The sequence below is a fragment of the Neoarius graeffei genome, chromosome 27 (assembly GCF_027579695.1).
Source record: "Neoarius graeffei isolate fNeoGra1 chromosome 27, fNeoGra1.pri, whole genome shotgun sequence".
Lineage (NCBI taxonomy): Eukaryota > Metazoa > Chordata > Actinopteri > Siluriformes > Ariidae > Neoarius > Neoarius graeffei.
In genome coordinates, this window is record NC_083595.1 from 5,722,972 (window position 1) to 5,750,680 (window position 27,709).

The 27,709-nt window shown below is 43.0% G+C and overlaps 1 protein-coding gene across 1 annotated transcript; it reads right to left on the minus strand.

Moving 5' to 3' along the window:
• Positions 1-11,528: 11,528 nt before the first annotated feature.
• Positions 11,529-27,583, minus strand: LOC132875228 (CD276 antigen homolog). The gene is made up of 4 exons (XM_060911927.1): positions 27,424-27,583; positions 20,985-21,025; positions 20,542-20,865; positions 11,529-19,950 (listed from the first exon to the last, which is right to left on the minus strand). The coding sequence occupies exons 1-4, from the start codon at positions 27,432-27,434 to the stop codon at positions 19,844-19,846; spliced, it is 483 nt and encodes a 160-aa protein (XP_060767910.1). The 5' UTR covers positions 27,435-27,583; the 3' UTR covers positions 11,529-19,843.
• Between the last annotated feature and the right edge of the window lie 126 nt (positions 27,584-27,709).

Consider the following 27,709-nt stretch of genomic DNA (forward strand, 5'->3'; position numbering starts at 1 on the left):
ATGTTCTATTCTGAATAAAATATGGAATTCTGAAACTTCCACATCATTGCATTCCGTTTTTATTTATAATTTATCTGTCCCGACTTTTTTGGAATCGGGGTTGTATAATAAATAAACTCACCAGCTGAGTGACTGTGGGTGTAAAGTCTGATTCCACTGCTGATGTTGGGAGGTGAACCAGTTTGAGTAAAACAATACACTCCTAATTCATTAGTACTGATATTGTGAATAAATAAGCTGCTGTGACTTTGCCGTGAGAAAGTCTTGTTGAAGGTCATGTTTTTGTATTGTGCCCTCGTGGTTCTGGTTGAGTAAGAGCGTAATATAAACACTTCAGGTTCTGACGGCTTCATCAGGAACCAGAACACATGTTTTACAGATACATCACACTTTACAGTCACATTTTGTCCCAAATTCACTGACTTCTCGATGAAACCTTCTGCAGCTCCACAACACACAAGTAGATCTAATCATGACAAAACACACACAGATACACCACAAGGGTTCAGATTAGAATAACCTACATGTCATTCATGCAGAAAATAAACTCAAAAGACAACATTTTAGGTCCAAAGTATGGAAATAATATTGGATGTTGGATTAGAAACGTGTGAAGTTACTCACAGAAGTGAAGTTTTACGATCTTCATGCTGAATTCTGAACACTGTACACAAGCTCGAAACGCTCAGAGGCTGAACTGCTTCAGTCAGGAAACACTTGAGCAGTTGAGCTTCAGACGCTGGAGTATACGGAAGTGGGAGCTGATCTTGCACACACCACAATGAGCTTTCTCAGTACAACAAACAACATAAATGACGAGACAAAGACAGGTGCAAAGTGATGGGGACAGTGGTGAAAAAAGTGCTGTGTATAAGAGGAATAAAACACTTAGGGATGTGCTGTTATGGGAAAATAATCAACTGCAGGGTGGTAACAGTAACTCCACTTCATTGCACCACCCTGTCACTGATTCTGATTCTAAACTCAGGGGAGAATTTTACTGCAGAAGGTCACACTGTGAGAACGAGGAGCGGATGAAGGAGCTGTTCACCTTAGACACGTGTGAAATGTGTGAGAGTGCAGACCATAACCACAATCACATGACACAACTTATGGGGGGGGGGGGACAAACCACTGACCATTTGTGTGTGTGTGAGTGAGAGACATCACAGGGTGAAACGGAACAAACTCCACCACAGTGCAGCTGCTTTCATGAAGTCCTTTTGGAAACCAACTCTGTAAAACAGCATAAAGTCATGAGCACTGTGTGTACATTTATCTGTTAAATGGATTTCAATTATTATTATTTTTTCTTCAAAATAGAATTCATGCACATAATTTTACTCATAAATAAAATGAACACCTTAAAATATCAAAGTTTGATTGAGATTGAACAGGTTTTATTCTTTACACTAATGAAATCTGTCACTGTTCACACTAACACATAGAACACACACCGGTGGGTCCAGAAGTATTTGGACATTGACAATTTTTGTAATTTTCCCTCTGTACCTCTCACCACAATGGATTTGAAATGAAGCAATGTGACTGAAGTGGAAATCTGAAACTGCAAAATGGCTGAACATTGCTGTAGCTCAGTTCAGTGCAACATACGTCAGACACCGACTGTGTTTACATGCATCGATTTTCACCAAACTGAAGGAATTCATTCCACCTGCAGTATACCATTTTAAAGAAAGAATTATGGGATGTTTCCAAATTAAGGTGTGTATATGGTCCATTAATTTGATTGGTTGAGCAGCATTTGAAAAGTGCTTATATTGGAGTATAACCACACCGGGATGGGTTCTGTCATGTAATTTACAACATCATGGCGATACATTTTTCATGAATTCAACTTCTGACTGATAAAATATGAAAACTTGTTAGTTGAAGATGAAAAGGAAGAAGGGAAGCCAGTTTCACTGGATGCATCTTTAACAATAAAGCACAAATCATTGTTAGCTAGCTAACTAGAAGATTAAAAGATTCTAGACACAATCCCTTTCAGAGTACAACATGCATGTAGAGTTGAGTCGAGCTGGTACCATGCAGTGGAAAAGGGCTATTCATGAGACTCTTACAACATTCCTAGCAGTTCCTATTTTTGACCACTAGGTGCGCTGTAGAGAGCTACAACGGCCAGTGAGCAGGCAAACAAACCAAAGGATCTGTCAAATAGCAGAAATAATTAAAGCCACTAGCGGCCTTGATGGGCCCTCGCACATGTGGTTCTGCAACCCAGGACATTCCGCCACCCAACAAAACAGTCACGTCATATATTCATCAAATGTTCAAAGGTGATGGCATTTGCAACATGCACATGACTGCTTGACGGATGAGAGATAGACAGACAAAGATTGTGTGCGTTTTTCTGTGGTGTGAAAATGTACATTTATATAATGTACAAAACTATACATGTGTCTCCTCCTTATCTCTATCTCACGCCGTAATCTTAAGTCATCTTAGCTTTCCTGTGTGTGTACATGCAGAGTTTTCATATGTCTGCAGCAAAATGCACAATGATGGCAGGTCACTATTATTGTGTGTGTGTCTGTTTGTCAGAGGGAGAGAGAAAGTGTGTGTGTGTGAGAGTGTGCTCATAGATGTTGCGTGTGCATGAGTGCATACTTGTGAGAGAATGTATGTGTGTATGCATAAATATGCATATGACTGTCTGTATGAGTGTGCACAGAATTGTATATGTTACCCATTCTCGTGAGTATTCATGTGTGTGTATATGATTGCAAGTGTGTGTGTGTGTGTGTGCGCATGCATGCTACATGTATAGCATATAGATTTAGGCACTGCCTAAAAGCGGAGCTGCCATCTGTTTCTGGGTTGTAGAATTTTCTTATGTTTAATTTCTTTACTGGCTAGCACTGGCCACGAGGTGGTGTGTATGACTGGTAATTACTCACACTGACCACTAGGCGGTGTGTATGACTGGTAATTATTAACACTGACCACTAGGCGGTGTGTATGACTGGTAATTACTAACACTGGCCACTAGGCGGTGTGTATGACTGGTAATTACCAACACTGGCCACTAGGTGGTGTGTATGACTGGTAATTAACACTGGCCACTAGGCGGTGTGTATGACTGGTAATTAGTAACACTGGCCACTAGGCAGTGTGTATGACTGGTAATTACCAACACTGGCCACTAGGTGGTGTGTATGACTGGTAATTACTAGCACTGGCCACGAGGCGGTGTGTATGACTGGTAATTAACACTGGCCACTAGGCGGTGTGTATGACTGGTAATTACCAACACTGGCCACTAGGCAGTGTGTATGACTGGTAATTACAAACACTGGCCACTAGGCGGTGTGTATGACTGGTAATTACTAACACTGGCCACTAGGCGGTGTGTCTCATCTCATCTCATTATCTCTAGCCGCTTTATCCTTCTACAGGGTCGCAGGCAAGCTGGAGCCTATCCCAGCTGACTACGGGCGAGAGGCGGGGTACACCCTGGACAAGTCGCCAGGTCATCACAGGGCTGACACATAGACACAGACAACCATTCACATTCACACCTACAGTCAATTTAAAGTCACCAGTTAACCTAACCTGCATGTCTTTAGACTAGGGGAAACCGGAGCACCCGGAGGAAACCCACGCGAACACGGGGAGAACATGCAAACTCCACACAGAAAGGCCCTTGCCAGCCCCGGGGCCCGAACCCAGGACCTTCTTGCTGTGAGGCGACAGCGCTAACCACTACACCACCGTGCCGCCCCTAGGCGGTGTGTCTCATCTCATCTCATTATCTCTAGCCGCTTTATCCTTCTACAGGGTCGCAGGCAAGCTGGAGCCTATCCCAGCTGACTACGGGCGAAAGGCGGGGTACACCCTGGACAAGTCGCCAGGTCATCAGAGGGCTGACACATAGACACAGACAACCATTCACACTCACATTCACACCTACGGTCAATTTAGAGTCACCAGTTAACCTAACCTGCATGTCTTTGGACTGTGGGGGAAACCGGAGCACCTGGAGGAAACCCACGCAGACACGGAGAGAACATGCAAACTCCACACAGAAAGGCCCTCGCCAGCCCGGGGGCTCGAACCCAGGACCTTCTTGCTGTGAGGCGACAGCGCTAACCACTACACCACCGTGCCGCCCCTAGGCGGTGTGTATGACTGGTAATTAACACTGGCCACTAGGCGGTGTGTATGACTGGTAATTACCAATACTGGCCACTAGGCGGTGTGCATGACTGGTAATTAACACTGGCCACTAGGCGGTGTGTATGACTGGTAATTACTAGCACTGGCCACTAGGCGGTGTGTATGACTGGTAATTAACACTGGCCACGAGGCGGTGTGTATGACTGGTAATTACTAACACTGGCCACTAGGCGGTGTGTATGACTGGTAATTAACACTGGCCACTAGGCGGTGTGTATGACTGGTAATTACCAATACTGGCCACTAGGCGGTGTGCATGACTGGTAATTAACACTGGCCACTAGGCGGTGTGTATGACTGGTAATTACTAGCACTGGCCACTAGGCGGTGTGTATGACTGGTAATTAACACTGGCCACGAGGCGGTGTGTATGACTGGTAATTACTAACACTGACCACTAGGCGGTGTGCATGACTGGTAATTAACACTAGCCACTAGGCGGTGTGTATGACTGGTAATTAACACTAGCCACTAGGCGGTGTGCATGACTGGTAATTAACACTGGCCACTAGGCGGTGTGTATGACTGGTAATTACCAATACTGGCCACTAGGCGGTGTGTATGACTGGTAATTAACACTGGCCACGAGGCGGTGTGTATGACTGGTAATTACTAACACTGACCACTAGGCGGTGTGTATGACTGGTAATTAACACTGGCCACTAGGCGGTGTGTATGACTGGTAATTACCAATACTGGCCACTAGGCGGTGTGCATGACTGGTAATTAACACTGGCCACTAGGCGGTGTGTATGACTGGTAATTACTAGCACTGGCCACTAGGCGGTGTGTATGACTGGTAATTAACACTGGCCACGAGGCGGTGTGTATGACTGGTAATTACTAACACTGACCACTAGGCGGTGTGCATGACTGGTAATTAACACTAGCCACTAGGCGGTGTGTATGACTGGTAATTAACACTGGCCACTAGGCGGTGTATATGACTGGTAATTATTAACACTGGCCACTAGGCGGTGTGTATGACTGGTAATTACAAACACTGGCCACTAGGCGGTGTGTATGACTGGTAATTAACACTGGCCACTAGGCGGTGTGTATGACTGGTAATTACCAATACTGGCCACTAGGCGGTATGTATGACTGGTAATTACTGGCACTGGCCACTAGGCGGTGTGTATGACTGGTAATTACCAACACTGGCCACTAGGCGGTGTGTATGACTGGTAATTAACACTGGCCACTAGGCGGTGTGTATGACTGGTAATTAAACACTGGCCACTAGGCGGTGTGTATGACTGGTAATTACCAACACTGGCCACTAGGCGGTGTGTATGACTGGTAATTACCAACACTGGCCACTAGGCGGTGTGTATGACTGGTAATTACCAACACTGGCCACTCGGCGGTGTGTATGACTGGTAATTAACACTGGCCACTCGGCGGTGTGTATGACTGGTAATTACCAACACTGGCCACTAGGCAGTGTGTATGACTGGTAATTATTAACACTTGCCACTAGGCGGTGTGTATGACTGGTAATTACAAACACTGGCCACTAGGCAGTGTGTATGACTGGTAATTAACACTGGCCACTAGGCGGTGTGTATGACTGGTAATTACCAACACTGGCCACTAGGCGGTGTGTATGACTGGTAATTACCAACACTGGCCACTAGGCGGTGTGTATGACTGGTAATTACTAGCACTGGCCACTAGGCGGTGTGTATGACTGGTAATTAACACTGGCCACGAGGCGGTGTGTATGACTGGTAATTACTAACACTGACCACTAGGTGGTGTGTATGACTGGTGGTACACCTACACGGACAAACAACAAAAAAAATCGACTTGATGGGTTTACTTTTTCTTCTTAGGTATGGTGCTCCGCTCGGGGCTCCGCTATGAGTGCGATTGTGTTGGTGGCGTTATGTCAGGCATGTCATAGATCAATCCGTCAAAGCATTGAAAATTTTTGGCACATTTCCTGCTTGGTCAGATGGTGATACTGTGCTACGCATGTGATTTAGACGTGTCAATATCATCAGAATCACAATATCCAATATTTTGTAAAATTTCAGATCAATGAATTGAACATTTTTTCCCCATTTCCTGCTTGGCCAGACGGTGGCGCTGTGCTAGGCATCTGAATTACACGTGAATATCATCACAATCGTAATACACAATATTTTGTAAAGTGTCAGATCAATCAGTTAAGGCATTGCCAATTTCTGGCACATTTCCTGCTTGGCCAAGTTATGGCGCTATAACAGGCAGGCCCATTGGGCGTCAGGTTATCATAATAATCATAATATCTATTGAAGTAAGAAGTGTCTGACCATACAGTCAATGCACTGTGGCTTTCTGATACATTTCCTGTTTATGTGGCAAGATATTAAAATCATAAGGCCATTTCAACATATTACAAGATATCAAAAATCCCCTCGCAATTTAATATCAGCGACATCTTGGCATCATGTATAACAAATTTCACATGAATCTCATGAACCGTCTAGGAGGAGCATGTTAAAATTCATCATGTGTCAAAACACCAAAACCCTATTCTTTCCTTGGCCATTTCCTGTTTATGTGGCAAATATTAAAATTCATAATATTGCCATTTCAACATATTACAGCATATCAAAAATCCCTTCACAATTCAACATCAGCAATATCTTGGCATCGTGTTTGCCAGGTTTGACATGAATCTGATGAACCGTCTAGGAGGAGTACGTTAAAAATGACCATGTGTCCAAACGAATATAAGCCCAATTACCTCACTTTCTGTTGGGCGTGGCTAATGCAATGTACATATGAAAGTTGTTCGTTTTGGGACAAACTACATAGGAAACCCGCTTTGTAGTACAGGGCCCTGCTATTGAGGTTTTTCACCTGACGTCACAGGGTCACGTGACGCCCCGGTGTCCGCCATTTTGAAGGTCAAGCTACATACTAACGCTGCAGACAGAGGGGGAGAACCAGCTTGAAAAAAAACGTGTTACAGACACCGGATCCAGTGTAAATAGCTGCCGGAGCGCGCTCCGGCTTGCTCCCCCTCAAATTAAGCAGCGCACTCCGGCTTGCTCTATGGAGAGATTTTTGTTTCTTTATTATCCGTACTCACAGACACCGTGATCCACGCGAATTATATAATATGCAAACGCAAGTACAAAATTCGTGACTTGTAAATTGGGATTTGCACGTATGTATCAGGTTTTGCATGTGCATCTGTACTGAAATTTCGTTTGCGACTCCTGCGTTCTTTTTGTGAAGTGATGAATCTGCATTTGCAGATCACCCAACACGCGGATGAATCCTTGCTTCCGCTTGCGTAATTTTGAGACATTCATTTCGCACTTTTCCAATCCGATCCGCACACGCAAAGGTCTCAGTCCACACGCCAGAGGCTTGCACCCCCCTCCAGTAGAGGGCGGTGTTTCTACTTTACCGAAGTTCACTCCGGTTCGGCTACCCGCAAACAACTACTGTACTACCAAGGTGGCTGTGGTACTACCAGAGGTCTACCAGAAAATTTTTAATGGAGCGAAATATGGAAGCAATAACATCACGTTAACCTCAAGGACGAAATGGAAACAGAAATGAATGCCTGGGTGAGTCGAATATTTTGACATGATCAAGTCGTCAGAGATTAAGTACTTTAGACTGACTTTGCAAGTAGTCTACTGACTCGCTAGTACTTTTGGCAATGTGTGTTTTGTTTCATTTCCCTTATGAAGAAATGTACAGTAAAAAGTACAGTAGCCTATTACTGAATAGCCTACAATATGTTGACACAAAAACACAAAAACGCAAATGCAAAAAGAGAGTGTATTGCAGTTATTCCATAAGGGCTGTCACACATAGGCTATCACATTGCTAGCAGGCTAGTCGACTACAAACGAAACAACCAAATGAAATGACGTTTATGTAGGCTACAGTGGAAATGTATGGTCTAGGTAGCCAAATGCAGATTGCGTATAAGAAAATGGCTTCCAGTCGATCGATGGCGTTATGGATTTCAGACAGATTTAAGCTTTCAGGATTGAGACAAAAACAGCATTATCTAATAAACAGACAGTCCACAGTATGCAGCAAACATTGTAATCATAGATTCATAGGCGCCAAAACTATTCACTTTTCTAAAAGCTATCTCTGGAGTACCATTAACGTATGAAAGCTTATTCTCTCTGGATTTAATATAAAAAGAGGGATGTTCCAACCTCCTCTATACTTTATTGCCCACACATGATTATAAATCAAATGCATAAATACAGTAGGTGCATTTACTTAGGGCTTAGGGGGCTGGTACGTTTAATAACAGTATTAGGGAGTGAATACTTTTAGGGGGTTTATTATTTTCTTTAATTTTAGAGATTATGCATGCCATCTTATGTTTGATTTTTCTTTGTAGGAATTATTGAGACAGCATGTTTTGGACAGACTGTTGACCAGGGTCACACTTGTTCTTCAGCAAACAGACATGGATGAAGACTACCTGCGGTTTGTGTGTACACAGGAAATGGTTTTCCTGGACATCATATCCCACCATATTCCAGTGTCCCAGGAAATAACTGACTGTTTGAGGGCATTGGTCAATGCCCTGATGCTAAGGGAACATCAGCACCACCCTGTAGCACCAGTGCAATTTGAAAGCCGAAGTACAGCTGGTCGACCTAAAATCTCCATTTGTCCTGATCATTTGAAGCACCTTCTAGACATTGAATACCATAGCTGGATTGATGGGGTTGTGTCGTGCTACATTGTACAGAAGGATGTCTGAGTACAACATTTCTGTCAGAGAACTGTATAGCACTTGCACAGATGCTGAGCTGGATGAGCGCGTTTCTGCCATAAAGGAGACAATGCCACATGCAGGATACAGGCTGGTCAAGGGGACTCTGGCGGCATAAGGGTACCGAATCCAATGGAGTCGTGTTAAGGCTGCTATGCATCGTGTGGACAGTCTAGGGACACTATGCAGAATGACTCAAATGGGGTGTGTTGTAAGGAGAACTTATTCAGTTCCCTGCCCTATGTACCTTGTGCATATGGACACAAATCATAAGCTCATAAGGTAAGTCAGCTAAGTCAATTGTGAAAGTCAACTTTATTGTTATACAAAGGAATCAAAATTACGTGTCTCACTGTTTTGTGCATAGGCAAAGACAGAACAAACATTAAATTCAGAACATGAAGTAAAGTATGGTATTATGTTCTTAACCATCCTAGGTTTAACAAGTAACATTATTGTAATAACATTTTTACTAGCTACTACAGTATCCTCAAATACATAAAGCTGAACATCTTGTAGTGCGTGTGTGTACATTATTTATTTTGAGCATGTATCTTGGTTTACAAAAATGCGAAGTGTTACTGCATGTCTTTTCATGTTGTTCCCCCAGATACAATATCGTCATCTTTGGCTGCATAGATGGCTTTTCCCGTAAGGTGAGTACAGCACAAAAGTCCAATCATCCATGCCGTTTTATGGTAATCCAAGTGTGGTCACAGAATATTGGCTTTGCCATGTATTTACATAAATTTGAAAACAAAAAAGGCAATTTGAGACACATTGTGTTTGCTTACCTGCTTGTTTATGTCAAAAGCTATGGTTGAACGTTTTTTTTTTTTTTTCTAAACTTGTCCATCTTGTAAACAGATAATGTACCTGAGAGCTGCAGACAATAATCTGTCTGAAACAAACCTAGCCTTCTTCCAAGAGGCAGTTCAGGAATTCGGCTATCCACTCAGGTGAAATTTCACTTGGGTCCACTATGTCAAGGAACTACTAACCATGGCACAACTATTCAGATAATCTTATTGACCATGTCTACATGCCTTAAAGGAACAGACCGCCGTATTTCTATAAATGTGTTCTTCTCTGAACTGAGACAGGCTGATAGGTAGCTCTCTGAGCTCTGTGCGTGCCCCCAGTCAGTTAGACGTACCCCCCAAAGTTGTTAGAATGTAGCTAGGCTCAGCAAAGTGGGTGGCATTTTTTCGGGCTAACGTTAGATATGACCAAGCTCTTCCACATTTTTCCCTGGACACTTACAATGTTGAGCATTCACGCCATTGCATTGACGGTGTTGCCATGTCATTCAGATGTTTTCCAGGTTCCTTATAGTCCTCCTCTGTGAAATGCTCAGAGCAAACTCGCCAGGTCTTCACAACTTCCAGTGTTGAGGGATCCAGTTGTAATGCAACTAGCTTCTAGCTGCTAGCCAAACTTGCCGTTGTTTGTAGTAGGTTGGAATTGTGTGAAACATCACAGGACTGTATACCCTCGACTTGTTGTCTCAACCCAGCAAGATGCATTTAACAACCATTACATGCATTTCATTATAGAAATACAGTGGTCTCTTCCTTTAAATTACTTCATTCATTTCTGAGCCTGATGATTGGCTGATATTAGTTAACATACAGTAAAACAGGCTTGCCCGAAAAGGGGTAGAGGACTATTACAGTATGTGTTCCCTATCACCTTCAATTTCACTACCATTATACAAACACAATTGCTTGACATCTGTGATATTCATTCCCCTCTCATGTAGGACCTGTTTACACGTATATGGATATTTTTGTAAACGTACAGTAAACATCAAGCGAGCCACTCCAACATTCTCTCCCCCTTGATCTGTTCGAACTCTATGCAAAATATTGTCAATGAAACATAAAATAAGGTGTGGCAAAGAACAATATCATTTAACAAGCATACAAGGAACTTACAAAGAGCAAATAAAGGACAGCTTCTTTACTGTGATATTGGACTGGTGCAGTGGACATGTGGGAAAGGGAAAATGTGAAAAGGGATATGGGACCTACTGATTAGGGACTTGGTTACACGTATGTGGATATTTTTAAACGCTGATTTTTTTTTTTTTACCTGTTTACATAAAAACACGGCATGTGGATAAAAATAAAAACGCCATTGTGACAGGTGTGTTTCAGAAATCTCCACTTAAAACTCCTACTTTAAAAATATCCACTTTAGGGAGCTAAAACTCTGTTTATGTGTAACAAAAGGCCCAAACGGATACGTTTACAAAAATATCCATATATACCCACACAGTTTGTTCTTTTAGTTAATATTCAACTAATGTTGGTTTAGAGATTTCAGATTTGTGATGGCATTTTAAACTTTAACCATCCAAACTTCAACAGAACTTGTTGGGGTAAGTTAATATCCAACTTGCTAATTCACATTAAAATAAAGGTAGCGTTATATCTCCAATATTGTTGGTGAGGCTTGAATCTAAAACTGGCTAGCACTTACAGGGAAAAGTTTATAAAGTTACCGAAAATCTAAATTAAACCTAAATCTGTTTTTTTATGGTTTGGTCCAAGAAACTTTAGCAATACCACAGTTTTCAGAGCATCATTTATTCAATAAAAACACATGAGCAAAAAAAAAAACAAAAAAAAAAACACAAAGTAAATAAAATACATGTAAATACTTCATCAGATGTGTCAAAGATCATCATGAACCTATTCAAACCTGGCATTAACATCCATCCGTGGTGCTCAAGGTCAAGTCAAGGACAGAACTTAATACTGGTGTGTGTCTCAGGGTTTGATCACTCAAATGTGGTGGGGCATTCAAGTCGTCACAGAACACTTGTTTCAGTTTCAATTTTTGTCTTCATCCAAACCCAGGGCACAGTCACTAAAGCCCAAGTCTAACTAATGACTTGTAACATGCTGTAAAGTGTTTATACAGGCCGAGCCTAATCTAAAATCCTTACATAGCTGCCTCGTTACTGATATAACAATTTGATCAAGGTTTTTGATTGGATCCACATCAGTGCCATTCCGATATACGACATCAATACACTCACCACCCAGGGATGAGTATATTCTGGTGTCATGGAACATAAAGATTATAAATATCCAGAAGATTTAAGAAAATTAATTCTTGTTTAAATTGTTTCAACCCACCCAGCCTTCGAGTGACCAAAAATATTGGAACATGTAGCTGGCATGTTTCTTGTTGCCCAGATGTGCCCTGTGAGTTTGACTGTGTAAAGAATTACTCGCTCTTAATGTCTACTCTTGGAATAAGCCCTGGGTTTCACCTGTAAATACTGCATTTGTTGTTTTGAAAAATAAATTAATTAAAAATGTAAATAAACCCGATAGACCAACATGAAGACCAGAGAGCTGTCTATGGGAGAAAAGCAAGCCAAATGTCTTCAATGTCCAGCAAAAACAAAAGAATTAGCCTTGCTGTTCCAATACTTTCAGAGAGCACTATATGTTAGGGATGATAATTTTCCGTGATCATTAAAAAAAAAAAAATTAGTAGAAATTGCAGAATCGCTGGTCCGAAATGGAACTGGCATTGTGCAACGGAAAACAGGTTTTTGTCGGCATCCAGTTTCAAAACCCGAGAAATTCAATCCATGCAGCTATACAGCGAGGGTCTTTTTTTTTTTTTGGGGAAAAAAGAAACCAAATCTTGGTGTAAACTGGGCCGTCAACAAACTATCAATGTCCTGTCAGTGACACGAGGGCTTATGATCAGTGCACACTAACTGGATAAAAAGATATCCGGGGATTATAAGTGGGAATGCCTCACCACGGAAAACACAAAGCAGCTCGCAATGCTGATGTATAATGGTGATAGAGACTCGGTTTGGGTGAATCCTGCTGAAGCGGTCTCTCATCTGTTTCTTCATCAGTGATCAGTTCAGGTTCAGTGCCATTTCTGTGATTTGAATACTTTGTGAATTTATGGTGACATTTCATCATGCACATGCAGGGCTCAACATTAACGGTACTGTCCGGGACGACCCAATATTTGGTCCAGTCAAGTCAAATCTGCATCTGCCTATCTGATGGGACGAGTTGAATATTTGTTGAAAATAATTTTTAATAGTAATTATTCAAGAGTGACATCAATAAAGTTCCAACTAAACTAGTTCAATCCCCTCAGTGATCCTGCCGTGTTATTGTTTATGAAATTCCAGGAAAGCCGAGTACAGCAGGAGTGTGTGTGTGTGTGTGTCTGTGTAACCACAGTGTAATATCTAATTATAGATTATTAGACTTCATCAAAATCAGAGAAATGGCGATCAAATACCTCAATAAAATAAATATCTGTGCTGAATCTTCATTTTATTCAGATAATCAGTGTATTTTTCTTTTGTATGATTCACATTAACATCACAAATGTTGTAAAATATTTCGCAGGAATTTTACGACAGTGCCGATTCGGTGCTGAACAGTGCCGAACTCACTCACGGTTTGTTTTCATTCACAGTGTGATTCTGTCCCCCTCATCATGTCCAACTTGTTTTCTTTTGGTTTCATTTCTTTAAATTAATTTATACTCCAAGTTTTACTGGATTACCCCTCCTAGAACTGCCACCTTATTGTGGTGGAGGGGTTTGTGTGCTTGAATGATCCTAGGAGCTATGTTGTCGGGGGCATTATGCCCCTGGTAGGGTTTCCCAAGGCAGACAGGTCCTAGGTGACAGGCCAGACCAAGAGCAGTTCACCAAAAAACCCCTATGGAGAAAAAATCCAGGACCGTGACGTCGCCCGGTAGGACGCAGCCGGGGCCCCACCCTGGAGCCAGGCCCGGGGTTGGGGCTCGTATGTGAGCGCTTGGTGGCCGGGCCTTTGCCCATGGGGCCCGGCCGGGCTCAGCCCGAAGAGGTGACGTGGGCCCGACCTCCTGTGGGTTCACCACCCACAGAGGTAGCAGTAGGGGTTTGGTGCAATGTGGATTGGGTGGCAGTCGAAGGCAGGGGCCTCGACGACCTGATCCCCGGACACAGCGGCTGGCTGTTGGGACATGGAATGTCACTTCGCTGGGGGGGAAGGCGCCTGAGCTTGTGCAGGAGGTTGAGAGGTACCGGCTAGAGATAGTCGGGCTCACCTCCACGCATAGCTTGGGCTCTGGAACCCAGCTCCTCGAGAGGGGCTGGACTTTCCACTTCTCTGGAGTCGCCCGTGGTGAGCGGCGGCGGGCTGGTGTGGGCTTGCTTATAGCTCCCCAGCTCAGCCGCCACGTGTTGGAGTTTACCCCAGTGAACGAGAGGGTCGCCTCTCTGCGCCTTCGGATTGGGGAGAGGGCTCTTGCTGTTGTTTGTGCCTACGGGCCAAATAGCAGTATAGAGTATCCGGCCTTCTTGGAGTCCCTGGGAGAGGTACTGAGGGGTGCTCAGACTGGGGACTCCATTGTGCTACTGGGGGACTTCAATGCTCACGTGGACGACGACAGTGACACCTGGAGGGGCGTGGTTGGGAGGAACGGCCTCCCCGATCTGAACCCGAGTGGTGTTTTGTTATTGGACTTCTGTGCTAGTCACGGTTTGTCCATAACGAACACCATGTTCGAGCATAGGGGTGTCCATAAGTGCACGTGGCACCAGGACACCTTAGGTCGGAGGTCGATGATCGACTTTGTAGTCGTTTCATCTGATCTCCGGCCCTATGTCTTGGACACTCGGGTGAAGAGAGGGGCTGAGCTGTCAACTGATCACCACCTGGTGGTGAGTTGGATCCGCTGGCGGAGGAGGAAGCTGGACAGACCTGGCAGGCCTAAACGTATGGTGAGGGTCTGCTGGGAACGTCTGGCCGAGCACTCTGTTGGGGAGGTCTTTAACTCCCACCTCCAGGAGAGCTTTTCCCAGCTTCCGAGGGAGGCGGGGGACATTGAGTCTGAGTGGACCATGTTCTCTACCTCCATTGTGGACGCAGCTGTTCGGAGCTGTGGCCGCAAGGTCTCCGGTGCCTGTCGTGGCGGCAATCCCCGAACCCGGTGGTGGACACCGGAAGTAAGGGATGCCGTCAAGCTGAAGAAGGAGTCCTATCGGGCCATGTTGACCTCCGGGACTCCTGAGGCAGCCAACGGGTATCGGCGGGCCAGGCGTGCTGCAGCTCGGGCAGTTGTGGAGGCAAAAACTCGGAACTGGGAGGAGTTCGGGGAGGCCATGGAGAAGGACTATCGGTCGGCCTCGAAGAAATTCTGGCAAACCGTCCGGCGCCTCAGGAGGGGGAAGCAGTACTCTGCCAACACTGTTTACAGTGCGGGTGGGGAGCTGTTGACCTCGACTGGGGACATTGTCAGGCGGTGGAAGGAATACTTTGAGGATCTCCTCAATCCCACCGTCATGTCTTCCACTGAGGAGACTGAGGCTGATGACTCAGAGGTGGACTCGTCTATTACCCAAGCCGAAGTCACTGAGGTGGTTTGCAAGCTCCTTGGTGGCAAGGCACTGGGGGTGGATGAGATCCGCCCTGAGTATCTCAAGTCTCTGGATGTTGTGGGGCTGTCTTGGTTGACACGCCTCTGCAACATCGCGTGGCGGTCGGGGACAGTGCCTCTGGAGTGGCAGACTGGGGTGGTGGTCCCTCTTTTTAAGAAAGGGGACCGGAGAGTGTGCTCCAATTATAGGGGAATCACACTTCTCAGCCTCCCAGGGAAAGTTTACTCCAGGGTACTGGAGAGGAGAATTCGACCAATAGTCGAACCTCGGATCCAGGAAGAACAATGCGGTTTTCGTCCTGGTCGCGGAACACTGGACCAGCTCTATACCCTTCATAGGGTGCTCGAGGGTTCATGGGAGTTTGCCCAACCAGTCCACATGTGCTTTGTGGATCTGGAGAAGGCATTCGACCGTGTCCCCCGTGGTATTCTGTGGGGGGTGCTTCGGGAGTATGGGGTTCGGGGCTCTTTGCTAAGGGCTGTCCGGTCCCTGTACGAACGGAGCAGGAGTCTGGTTCGCAATGCCGGCAGTAAGTCAGACCTGTTCCCAGTGCATGTTGGACTCCGGCAGGGCTGCCCTTTGTCACCGGTTCTGTTCATAATTTTTATGGACAGAATTTCTAGGCGCAGCCAGGGGCCGGAAGGAATCCTGTTTGGGAACCACAGGATTTCATCTCTGCTTTTTGCGGATGATGTTGTCCTGTTGGCTTCTTCAAACCAGGACCTTCAGCATGCACTGGGGCGGTTTGCAGTCGAGTGTGAAGCGGCTGGGATGAGAATCAGCACCTCTAAGTCCGAGGCCATGGTTCTCGACCGGAAAAGGGTGGCTTGCCCTCTCCAGGTTGGTGGAGAAGTCCTGCCTCAAGTCGAGGAGTTTAAGTATCTCGGGATCTTGTTCACGAGTGAGGGAAGGATGGAGCGTGAGATCGACAGGCGGATCGGTGCAGCCTCCGCAGTGATGCGGTCGCTTTACCGGTCCGTCGTGGTGAAGAAGGAGCTGAGCCAAAAGGCGAAGCTCTCAATTTACCGGTCGATCTACGTTCCGACTCTCACCTATGGTCATGAGCTTTGGGTAATGACAGAAAGAACAAGATCGCGGATACAAGCGGCTGAAATGAGTTTCCTTCGCAGGGTGGCTGGGCGCTCCCTTAGAGATAGGGTGAGAAGCACAGTCACTCGGGAGGAGCTCGGAGTAGAGCCGCTGCTCCTCCACATCGAGAGGAACCAGCTGAGGTGGCTCGGGCATCTTTTTCGGATGCCTCCTGGACGCCTCCCTGGGGAGGTGTTCCAGGCATGTCCCCCCGGGAGGAGGCCCCGGGGAAGACCCAGGACACGCTGGAGGGACTATGTCTCTCGGCTGGCCTGGGAACGCCTCGGTGTTCTTCCCGAGGAGCTGGCCGAGGTGTCTGGGGAAAGGGAAGTTTGGGCTTCCATGCTTAGACTGCTGCCTCCGCGACCCGGTCCCGGATAAGCGGAAGAAGACGAGAGACGAGAGAGTTTTACTGGATTAATCAGGATTTAACTTTATTTCCTCCAGAAGCTTTGAATTTGGGTGACTGACTTAAAACTGCAGATCAGGTAATGGATTAGAATACACACCATAATGGGACACTTCAATACAAATGACTGCACTTCTAAAGACCCAGCTGTCAAGCTCCTAAAATTTGCAGACGACACCACTGTCATTGGGCTCATCCAGGATGGTGACGAGTCTGCATATCGGCAAGAGGTTGATAGGTTGGTGGCCTGGTGCAGTCAACACAATCTAGAGCTAAAGACCGTGGAGATGGTTGTGGACTTCAGGAAGTACCCCACAGTGCACTTTTGTGTTCTTGGTCTCAGAGCCGCGCACACGAAACAGACACAGAAGACAGAATCAGCGTTTAACATAATTAACAATGCACTTTTTATGGAGACGTTTTAATGTTATTCTTTATTTTTTTATCCAGTTGAATATTTAGCGCACAAATGTATTTTCAGCTCTTAAAAATGACCAAGGTCCGGACCTCAGTGGCCTCATAGCTGGCTACGGCCATGGAGATGAACAAGACACTAATAGGAAGATAAGACAGTTCAATGACAAATGGAAGTTCAGGCGAGATTGGCTAGTTCACAGCAAAACCGAAAATACCATGTACTGCGAAGACTGTAGAAAGTCTGGCAAAGACAGGCACCAGTCATTTTAAACTCGAAACCATAAAGGACCACGAAAAGTCAAATGCACACATCGGTACTCACACATCAAAACTGGCAAAGATGGCTGGTTCACTACAGCTCGGCATTGCTTTCAAGTCCCTGGCTGTCATGAAGTCGGCTGAGCTGGAGAGGATGGAGCTGCTGTTTAGAAATGTTCACGCGATTGTAAAGAAGTTGATCTCGCCCCAGCTATCAACTTATGGCCTGCTGGATGCCTCAGGTCACGAAGACCATTTTTCATGGACCATTCAGACTCCTCTGATGAGGAATGTAATGAGGATATTTAATGTCTCTTTTTACACATGTTCACACATGCATCACACTCACACACACACACACACACACACACACACACACACACACACACACACTAACAGATCAGGGCTTGAAATTCGTGGTGGTCCGGTCGCCCGAGGCGACTTCATTTGTCATTTGGCGGGTAATTCCTGTCACTAGGCAGCCCAGCTGGCTAGTTGAAAATAAAAAAATATATATGAAGCGAAGATTCAGACTAGGGCTGTGCGATATATTGAATATCCTCAATATATCTCTGAAAATTCTGTGAGAGATACATAAAATTATTATATCGTAACTATCGAGTATTTTATGGTCATCTGCCGACTTGCGTTTGTTTCGTGTTTGTTTAAAACATTTTCCGGTGGTTTTCTCCCTGTCCCTCAGGCAGTAACGTGAGAGGCTGCCTAAGGGTAAAAAAAAAAAAAACAATAACGTCACACACTCGCCAACCAATCCCGGGCGACATCTCGGTGCTGAAAGGAACTTGCCGGAAGATTTTCTAGTTCCGGTTTACAGCGCTGACTCAGTTCATGCAATCGCTGGTGTTGCATAGGCTACCATGTAAGCTCTGTCAATTTCAGCGACAAATTAAAAATGGAAGCGGACGAACTGGTTCTAGTAAGGGGTCAGTCATCTGGCATTTTTTTGGATATCGCGAGGAGGACGTGGAACAGCAAATGCCAATTTGTAAAGTGTGCAAAAAAAAAAAAAAACAGTATCAAAATACTCGGGTCTTGAAATAAATGCACATTAGTCATGAACAATGGTAACTACTCTCTTGTGTTATTTTTGACAGAAGTAAAATTCATACATGAACAAATTTTGGCGAGTTGATTTTTCTGTTTAGCTAGTTACTTTGGAAGGTAACTAGTCTGGCTGGCTGGCGAAAAAAAAAAAAAGAATTTCAAGCCCTGTAGATAATACATAATATACATAATAATACTTGATAATACACATAATACTAGCATATCAAAACATCAAATGTTTTTCAATGATAAATGTTTTGAATTGGACTTTTAATATTAGAATCAGTTCAGTTGTACTGAATGTTATTTTTCATATTATGCGATATTTCATATTGTAAGGGGCTTGAATTTGAGTCAATAAACAGAATACTGTTTATATTTTTGTCTGAACTGGTTGCATGTTTTCATATAGGGAGCTACCTTAACAGCACTGAATACTTGAGTGCTACTGTAGAGATACATTATACGCTGTCATTCATAATTAAATCTAGATCTTCCGAACTTTAACGTATCATGGTGAAGAAAAAACTGCGATTTCCTGGCAACAAAATTGTGACTAGTGAAAAGGCTGAATGGCTAGTGACTCGGGAAAACCACTAGCCACAGTGGCCGGTGAGCAAAAAAGTTAATGTAAAGCTTTGATGTGTCTCTGTGTGCGCGCGCACACAGCAAAACATCTCGAAACTCCAACAGCAATAGAAATAGAATATTTTGCCCAGAATTCAACTTTGCAGTTAGAACCTTCAATGTTGAGCCCTGACATGATGCCTTTTATTTAATTTTAGTGTCTTTCAGTGGAGGCGATGCCATACATTTCTTCAACTCTCAATTTGAACCTGAAAGTCTATAATTATGTAGAAATTGAGTAAAAAAAAAAAAAGTGTTGCTCCAGTTTTGTTTTTATGGATTTCAGAACTCCAAAACTGTATCATCAGTACATGGAAACTTTTCCCATCTCTTATTACAGAAAACGGGGGAAAAAACGGAATTGGCAAAATCACAAAAGGGAACTGGCAATTTTAGAAACGGAAAATCATCATCCCTTCTTTACATTCTCTTATGAAATGTTTATAACAGCCTACCAAATATGAACCAGATATCAATTTCTGTCTAGAATGTTCATAATGTGAAACTCAGAGAATAGAAAAGCTTTGTACGAAGGTATGCTTCATAACGTCCTGTTTTTCTTGCGACAGTGCTTACATACAAGTTGCGCTTCATGTTGTCTTCAAAAGATCAAGCTGTACAGGAGACTGCACACCAGCAGGAACATACTGCTCGCTCTTCTCGTGCCGTCACCAGTTTTGGGAGCAGGAGTTGGACCGATAGAAGCTTCTGGATGCAAAAACAATCACGGAGAGAAATCAATTACTTTGTGTGACAGATACAAAACAAACCCACAAACTCTTGCAAATGAAAAAGCAACGTGGAAGTAAGTCAAGGTGACTGGTCTCATCGAATGAGTTTTAATAACCAATCTGGATACTGACCCTGCAGTGTGGGAGACTGGTTTGTGAAACTTGGAGGGAAAAATCAAAACTGAGTTGAGGTGCGAAAAACACTTTTCTAAACAAGTCGTCAGGTTGTACCAGCAAGTAATATGGGAGGATTTACACCTGTGTCTAATTACTGGCTGTCCATTAATGTGTCTCTCTGTGTCTTTTGGATGGCCAGTAATGAGAGAGAGCGTTGCATTCCCCAATGTGTGTATATACATGTACTAGTAATCACTGAAAAATGCAAGTAAAAATAAAGCGCACCTTGACCTATCACACTTGTCACCAGTTCCAATCTGTCCAAATCTAAGACGGTGTTCTTCTCTCGAATAATCAACATTAAAATGTCTGTTAATCTAAACACCACTCCATTTTAGAATCAAAACACTGTAATTGTCTGTGTACTATTAAAAAGATGACTTGTACAAACCTTTAACAATCAGTTGTACGTTCATCTTCTGCCCGGATTTAGAGAGGGTGGAGGTGTAAGTTCCAGTGTCTGAGAGTTTCACATCACTCAGTTTGATGGAGAAGTTTCCCTTTGCAAACTCGGCTGAAAAAGCTCTAACTCTGCCTCTGTATTCTTGACTCTGGTATTGAAAATTCTCTTTACCGTTGATGATCTCCAACACTACTTTGTTTTCTTCATATCGCCAAAATACATCCCCAATCTCTGCAGTGGATTTGGTGGAACAGGGTAAGATGACTGTACCACCTACGACAGCATTACGAGTCACTCCAACCTGTGCTGTTGCTGAAACAACAACATGCACACACAAGAAATCAAAGGTCAGCGTAATCCACTAACTAACACCACCCTCCCCTTTCTGGTTGTTTGTGTATCAGCAATGAAGAGGTGTGTTCATTTCTCACCATTGTCTATCAGCAGCTGGATCAGGAAGAAGAAAACACATCTGTGGAAAAAGAAAAGTGGAATTGCAGGATTAATTTATTCCAGTACAAGCCAATGTTACAGTTTTCAGTACAACAAATTGCAAAAAAACTGCTGCAGCATCTGTGCAAGGGTTCGAAATATTCCATTTGGGAAACTACGATAAAAATCATCTGTTGAGGGAACCAGGGCTCGAAATTCGTGGTGGTCCGGTCACCCGAGGCGACTTCATTTGTCATTTGGCGGGTAATTCCTGTCACTAGGCAGCCCGGCTGGCTAGTTGAAAATAAAAAAATATATATGAAGGGAAGATTCAGACTAGGGCTGTGCGATATACCGAATATACTCAATATATCTCCGAAAATTCTGTGTGAGATACATAAAATTATTATTTCGTAACTATCGAGTATTTTATGGTCATCTGCCGACTTGCATTTGTTTCGTGTTTGTTGCGTTTGTTTAAAACCTTTTCCAGTGGTTTTCTCCCTGTCCCTCAGGCAGTAACGCGAGAGGCTGCCTAAGGGTAAAAAAACCCCAATAACGTCACACACTCACCAACCAATCCCGGGCGACATTTCGGTGCCGAAAGGAACCTGCGGGCAGTGTTGCCAGATTGGGCGGTTTCCCGCCCAACTGGGCAGTTTTGAATTCTACTTTGCGGGCAAATAATGTCTTGGGCTGGTTGACAAAAATTGGGCGGGTTTAACGTTAGTTCGGCGGGTTTTTATCAGATGTTTATAAATATTTCGCACCAACATTCTGTGAGAGAATGCAGCCAGAGACACTTATATAGCCTTAGAAGGACTTTGATGCAGCACATTCTATGTACTATCTACGTCCACTAGTCTACATCCAATCCAATCCATATTAAACACTTCTGTGACACAATCAGAGATTGTGGGCATCACACGACACAGAGTGCAGTTAGTGAACGACGGCTAGTCAAGATGCCAAAGTGGGCAAAATACAAAAAAAAAAAAAGTACAGAAAGGAGTGGGAATGCACCAAGAATGACGCAATCCATTCTCCATTTTCTCTTCTCATGTTACATTCAGCCATGCATCGTAGCTTAACTTCTTTTTTTAATTGAAGTATATAAAACAGGTACAATCTAACAAATCCACAAAAATCAGGATAACAGATGAAGAAAATACATGGATGTAGACAAAAATAAATTAAGCAGAATAACTAGGCCTATTAAATTAATAAAACAAACAGGATAAGTAAAAAGATAAATAAATAAAAAGACAAATAAAAAAAAATAACCTCAGCAATGCAGATGTTAGATATGCATTGTAGCCTAACATAGCCTACATAACATTATGCGTGTGCGCCACCTACTGGTGCATGTAGGATGCAGAACACAGCAGATGATTGCTAAGTTATAATCTGATTCAACCACACAGAGCCGAGTACCATACAGCAGATTTTTCACCTCCAGCACTGATGGTCTCATGTTGCCATTTAGAAGTTGTTTGCATTGTTGTTCAATTTACAAAAATAGTATACTGGTCTTTAGCTACATATTTTTACTTTACAAGATAAGCATCAAGTACATTTTGGGCGGTTTTAAGTGCGTTTTGCACGGTTTTAAGTGCATTTTGGCGGGTTTTGAACATATTTTGGGCTGGAAAACGTCAGCGGTATCTGGCAACACTGCTTGCGGGAAGATTTTCTAGTTTCGGTTTACAGCGCTGACTCAGTTCGTGCAATCACTGGTGTTGCATAGGCTACCGTGTAAGCTCCATCAATTTCAGCGACAAATTAAAAATGGAAGCGGACGAATTGGTTCCTAAAAGAACTAGTAAGGGATCAGTCACCTGGCAGTTTTTTGGATATCACGAGGAGGATGCGGAACAGCAAATGCCAGTTTGTAAAGTGTGCAAAAAAACCAGTATCAAAATACTCGGGTCTTGAAATAAATGCACATTAGTCATGAACAATGGTAACTACTCTCTTTTGCCTTATTTTTGACAGAAGTAAAATTCATACATGAACAAATTTTGGCTAGTTGATTTTGTGTTTGGCGAGTTACTTTGGAAGGTAACTAGTCCGGCTGGCTGGTGAAAAAAATATATGAATTTCGAGCCCTGGGGAACCCTTGGTAAACCTTTAGCACAAACAATACAAATGGTGTTCAAAGTCCACAGGAGATGTCTTGGGAGCCCCGATTTGATTCTGCATCTTGATGTATTTCCTGTTCAAGCAAGAAGTCAGTGATGGCATGTTGAAGTGCTAATAACATTTGAGATACACCACACCCCCGCCCGATCTAAAGAACCTGACAGTAGCTGAGTGAGCTCGCTAAATATAGAGAAGAGTCATGAATTTGTAATAAGTGGTTTGTTTGTTTTTCCAGTTGTGGAGATTTCTCCACTGTCTTCACCCACACCTGTCCATTTAAACCAGGATGACATCACATGTTCTCAGAGTTATACTGTACATGTTTGTGCCGAGGCCGAGCCTGAAGTGCTGATGGTCACACAGAGCCAGAGGGTCGTCTCCGAGAGACATCTAACACATCTGAGTGGTAGGTTTATGGCTAAAATTAATTAAATATTTATCTACATTTCAATTCTATTTCATTTGTTAAACAGCATTCGATCAAACCGGAACTCAAAACTGTGTTCCAGGTGTTTGTACTGCATCCAAAATTTTTGGTTAATGACTAAAATGTAAAAAAAAAAAAAATTAACACACAAACTACAACATAATTAATTTGCACTTGGATTAAATGGTATTCATTAATCCTCGTCATCCAAAGTAGTGCATGAGGCCGCCACCATTCCACCAAAGCCCTCCAACAAGCTCGATTTTTCTCCCTCATTTCCTTTTCAACTGTCCTCCTGCAAATTTCCTTGGGCCTGCCTCTGTTACTCCGGCCATCATGAGTCCATCTGAGGGCTACTCTTTGTATTGACGTAGGTGGCATGAGCAGCACGTTTTCGGTTTAGTGATGGGTTTGGTAAATGTTTGTCTAACTTGATGTTGGAGATAGTGTTGGGCCAAAAGATGTATTAATTGGTATTACTTATAGGCAACAGCTTGAGTAATTCCGTGCCAAATCACCAGATTTTAGAGAAAGTTCCCGACTGACCATCTCAGATTTTGTTCATGTTTTTTATTTTAATGTCCTTGTTACTAATAACTGCTGTGCAAAATTTTAGGCCAATATCTCCACTAGTTTCGGAGATATTCAACCTTCAAAAAGGGGGCGTGGCCCCATATTTAGCATAAAAAGTGTTACAATCAAACACCCATAGTTTGATGGCTAATAACTTTTGAACTGTTCATACTAAATGGTTCAAATTTTCACACATGATTCTTTGATATAATAAGGTTCTGTAGACAGAAGGAGAGCTTTGTATGTGACACATTTGCAGATTTATGGCGTGCCAAATATGGCTTCCTGGAATGCGCATTTGTCCATGGTAGCACTTTTGGCTCTCTATATCTCCAGATTTAATGACACCAGATGTCTGATTCTTTTTAATATATGAGACATGTTATAGTACTATCAGGAAAACATGTTATATCTCTGACAAAAATTATACTTGTCTTATATATAGGCCCCTAAAAATGGAAAAAAGCTTGTCGCATCTATTTTGAATGCTTATAGCAAACACCTGACAAGGTCTACCAGAAAACAAATTAGATCAGTGAAAAGAGCAAGGTCCAATTGATATATGTACCAAATATGAAGTTGGTGCTGTGAAGAAAACTATTTCATTCACACTGTTGAATATAGAAGGTTTTAAGACATGCGAAAATGCCATTCACAAGGTTACATCACATGCTACATTATTGTACTTTTGGATTTGTCTCTGTGATGAGCAGCTAAAACCGGACTCAAATATCTGCACACTCATTCCGTGCACACTGTATATTTATATTTACTATGTCATCCTTGCACTATGCACCATTTTGTACCAAAAGATTTTTAAAAATCCTTGTCTATACATATATTTACCGTTCTATATGTACATAGCTTTTTGTTTTTGTCTATGCTTTATAATGTTTGTACTAAGAGAGCTAAGTGAAACCAGAGTCAAATTCCTCCTGTGTGTTCACATACCGGGCAATAAAACTGATTCTGATTCCATTGTACCTGGTCAAAAACTAACATTAAAGGATATGGGACATGAAACATAAATGCACGCTATATCAGTTTCTTTCCATTAAAAATATGAATTAATTGCATCAACAAATACAAAATCATCTATTAAATTCAGTAAAATCGTTATATTCGTGATGATTATATGGCATTTCTGCTCGAGCTCCGATATGCATATTTTACAACCGGAAGAGCCGCGGTCACGTGATCATACGTCACAAAAACTTTTGGGCACAGCACAAGCGGGTAGATGAATAGAGAAGTGGATGACAAGAAAAATGTTTTTATAGTCTTTAACGTACATTGAACATCATGGTGTATTGTGCTGCTTATGGTTGCAATAATTCCAATGGGAAATGCCCTGGAGTAAGTTTTTTTGCATTCCCCAAGGACCCGAAGCTGAGGAAAGTGTGGGCTCACCTGTGCATGCGCAGTAGGCTTCGCGCATGCGCAGTAGGCTTGGTAGGACAAATCCAAGAGGTAGGATAATTTTACAGAACACCTGTTGAAAAAACTTTGCACCTACTGTTTCCCACAAACTGTGTTCGGACCATTTCACTGAGGATTCTTTCAACATTAATACTCAGGTACTGAGCGATATTAATTGCCAAGCCAAATTTAAGAGGCTACTTAAAGATGGAGCCGTTCCCAACGTCCCAGTTCAGGAACAAGACGGCGGAGTGAAATCCGAAGTGCTACGGCTACCACTAGGTGCATTCGCTAAGCGACTGAAAGCCGAGGTAAGGATTAGTATTATAATTTTGGGTGTATCAATTATTGATTATCATAATTCTGACTCGTTTCGCCATTTTGAATGTTTTCATCTCAGACTCTGGAAGCATTGTATCTCAATCAATCTCGAAAAATATCAGCAAAAAAAAAAAAAACTAGCTTGCAACGGACTTTAGCTAGATCTATGATGAACTTTCAATGTATGATACAAAAATAATACTTCTTTCAACAGATCATTAGGCTTTGAGCAGAATTGTTTTTAACTTACCAGGAAGTGTTATCGAGCCGACCGCTTTCAGTTTCATGGGGATTGAATGAACTCTCACTCTCAGAATCATCTGACCCGTCAGAGTAAAGACAAGATCCATGTTCATGTGAATTTCCAGCTATCGGTTCGAATTGATAGGGTCTAACTTCACATCTCTGTGAAACATCGGGAATATCACTGTCGATGGTGTCCATTTCGGTAACCTGTTTACATTAGATACCCAAGCGCTGGCTCCTTGGAAAGTTTTTGTGACGTCACGGGTCACGTGACCACCTAGCTAATTAACGAATCATTGTTTTACGCTGATGTATAAAAAAAGTTGAATAATGTGATGATTTTCACATTTTTGACGCCCTGCAGTGATTTAGATGCCATTTCTTATGTCCTTTATACATAATTATACCCAGAAAAAAATCCATGTCCCATATCCTTTAATTTCAGAGACACTTTAAACTTTGTGTAATTCATAGCAATTTTTTTTTTTTTTTTTGCACAGTCTATACTAGTATAAGATGCCAAAAATGCAAGCATTCCAGCTGGCTTTAACACTGTGCCACTCCTAATAGCTGTAGCTCAGGTAGTATTAACTCAGCTGGAGTCTGAATCCAGGTTAACTCCCTCAGTAAAGGACCACGCCTTTGTTATACTCCAAGGATGAAAAAGTGTAAAGGACCTGTTGGGGACACGTTCTGCAAAAGCACATAAGGATCTCGTTTTAGAAACTATGTGGGAGGGAACGGTGGTTGAATATAAACCTCAACCTGTGGAACTCACACCTGTGAGACCTGTCTAATCATCAACCATGTTCATTCCTGAGCTGTTTTCCCAGACAGTCATCTTAAAGCACCACAGAAAGGTCATGAAGGCCAACTGCACCTGCTTCTCATCCAGCCAGAATCCAGCCCAACCTTCTTTACTCACAGAACTTTAACATTTTTAAAAATATTTACTTATAAGTCATCTTTTGGTGGAATATGAACTCAAACTTTCAAAGAAGAAGGTGGTCACTCTGTACTTAATTGTTTTGAAGTAAGGGCGACCGGAAATACAGAATGGCAAACATTAGTTAATGAATTAAGACATTAATTATTCTTATAAACCCGATATGACATGTTTAAGACAGTGGACGCGCTAATTGACTGACAGCAATTTAAAACTGTAGTTGTCTCCCTCCAGTGAAAGGGCAGCTCTTTAGCTAGCATAGAAAGCGTTAGCTGTTAGCTAGTTTGGGGTTTTTCCGAACAAGGCCTCATTGTAGTTTGTTCAGTCAGTGACTCACAACTGGCCAGTTTTACTCGATACGTACCTTCGACTCATGATGTAGAACACGAATTTTTTAAAACAAACAAAAAAGCTCTTTGTGAAACAGGAACAATACCAACTAATCAAATATAATGTTCGCTTTCTCTTTCGTTCTTCCGTGCTCGTATGCTAGCATCTAGCTCGCGAGCTTATTACTGCCACCTACAGTATCTCCTGGCTAAGGCACTTCCGCATACTGAGTGTGTGGAAACTAAAACACCACACACAATTATTTTTGTGGTTTTCTTCTTATTATTATTACTCCAGTTCGTCTCGAACCTGAACTGTGG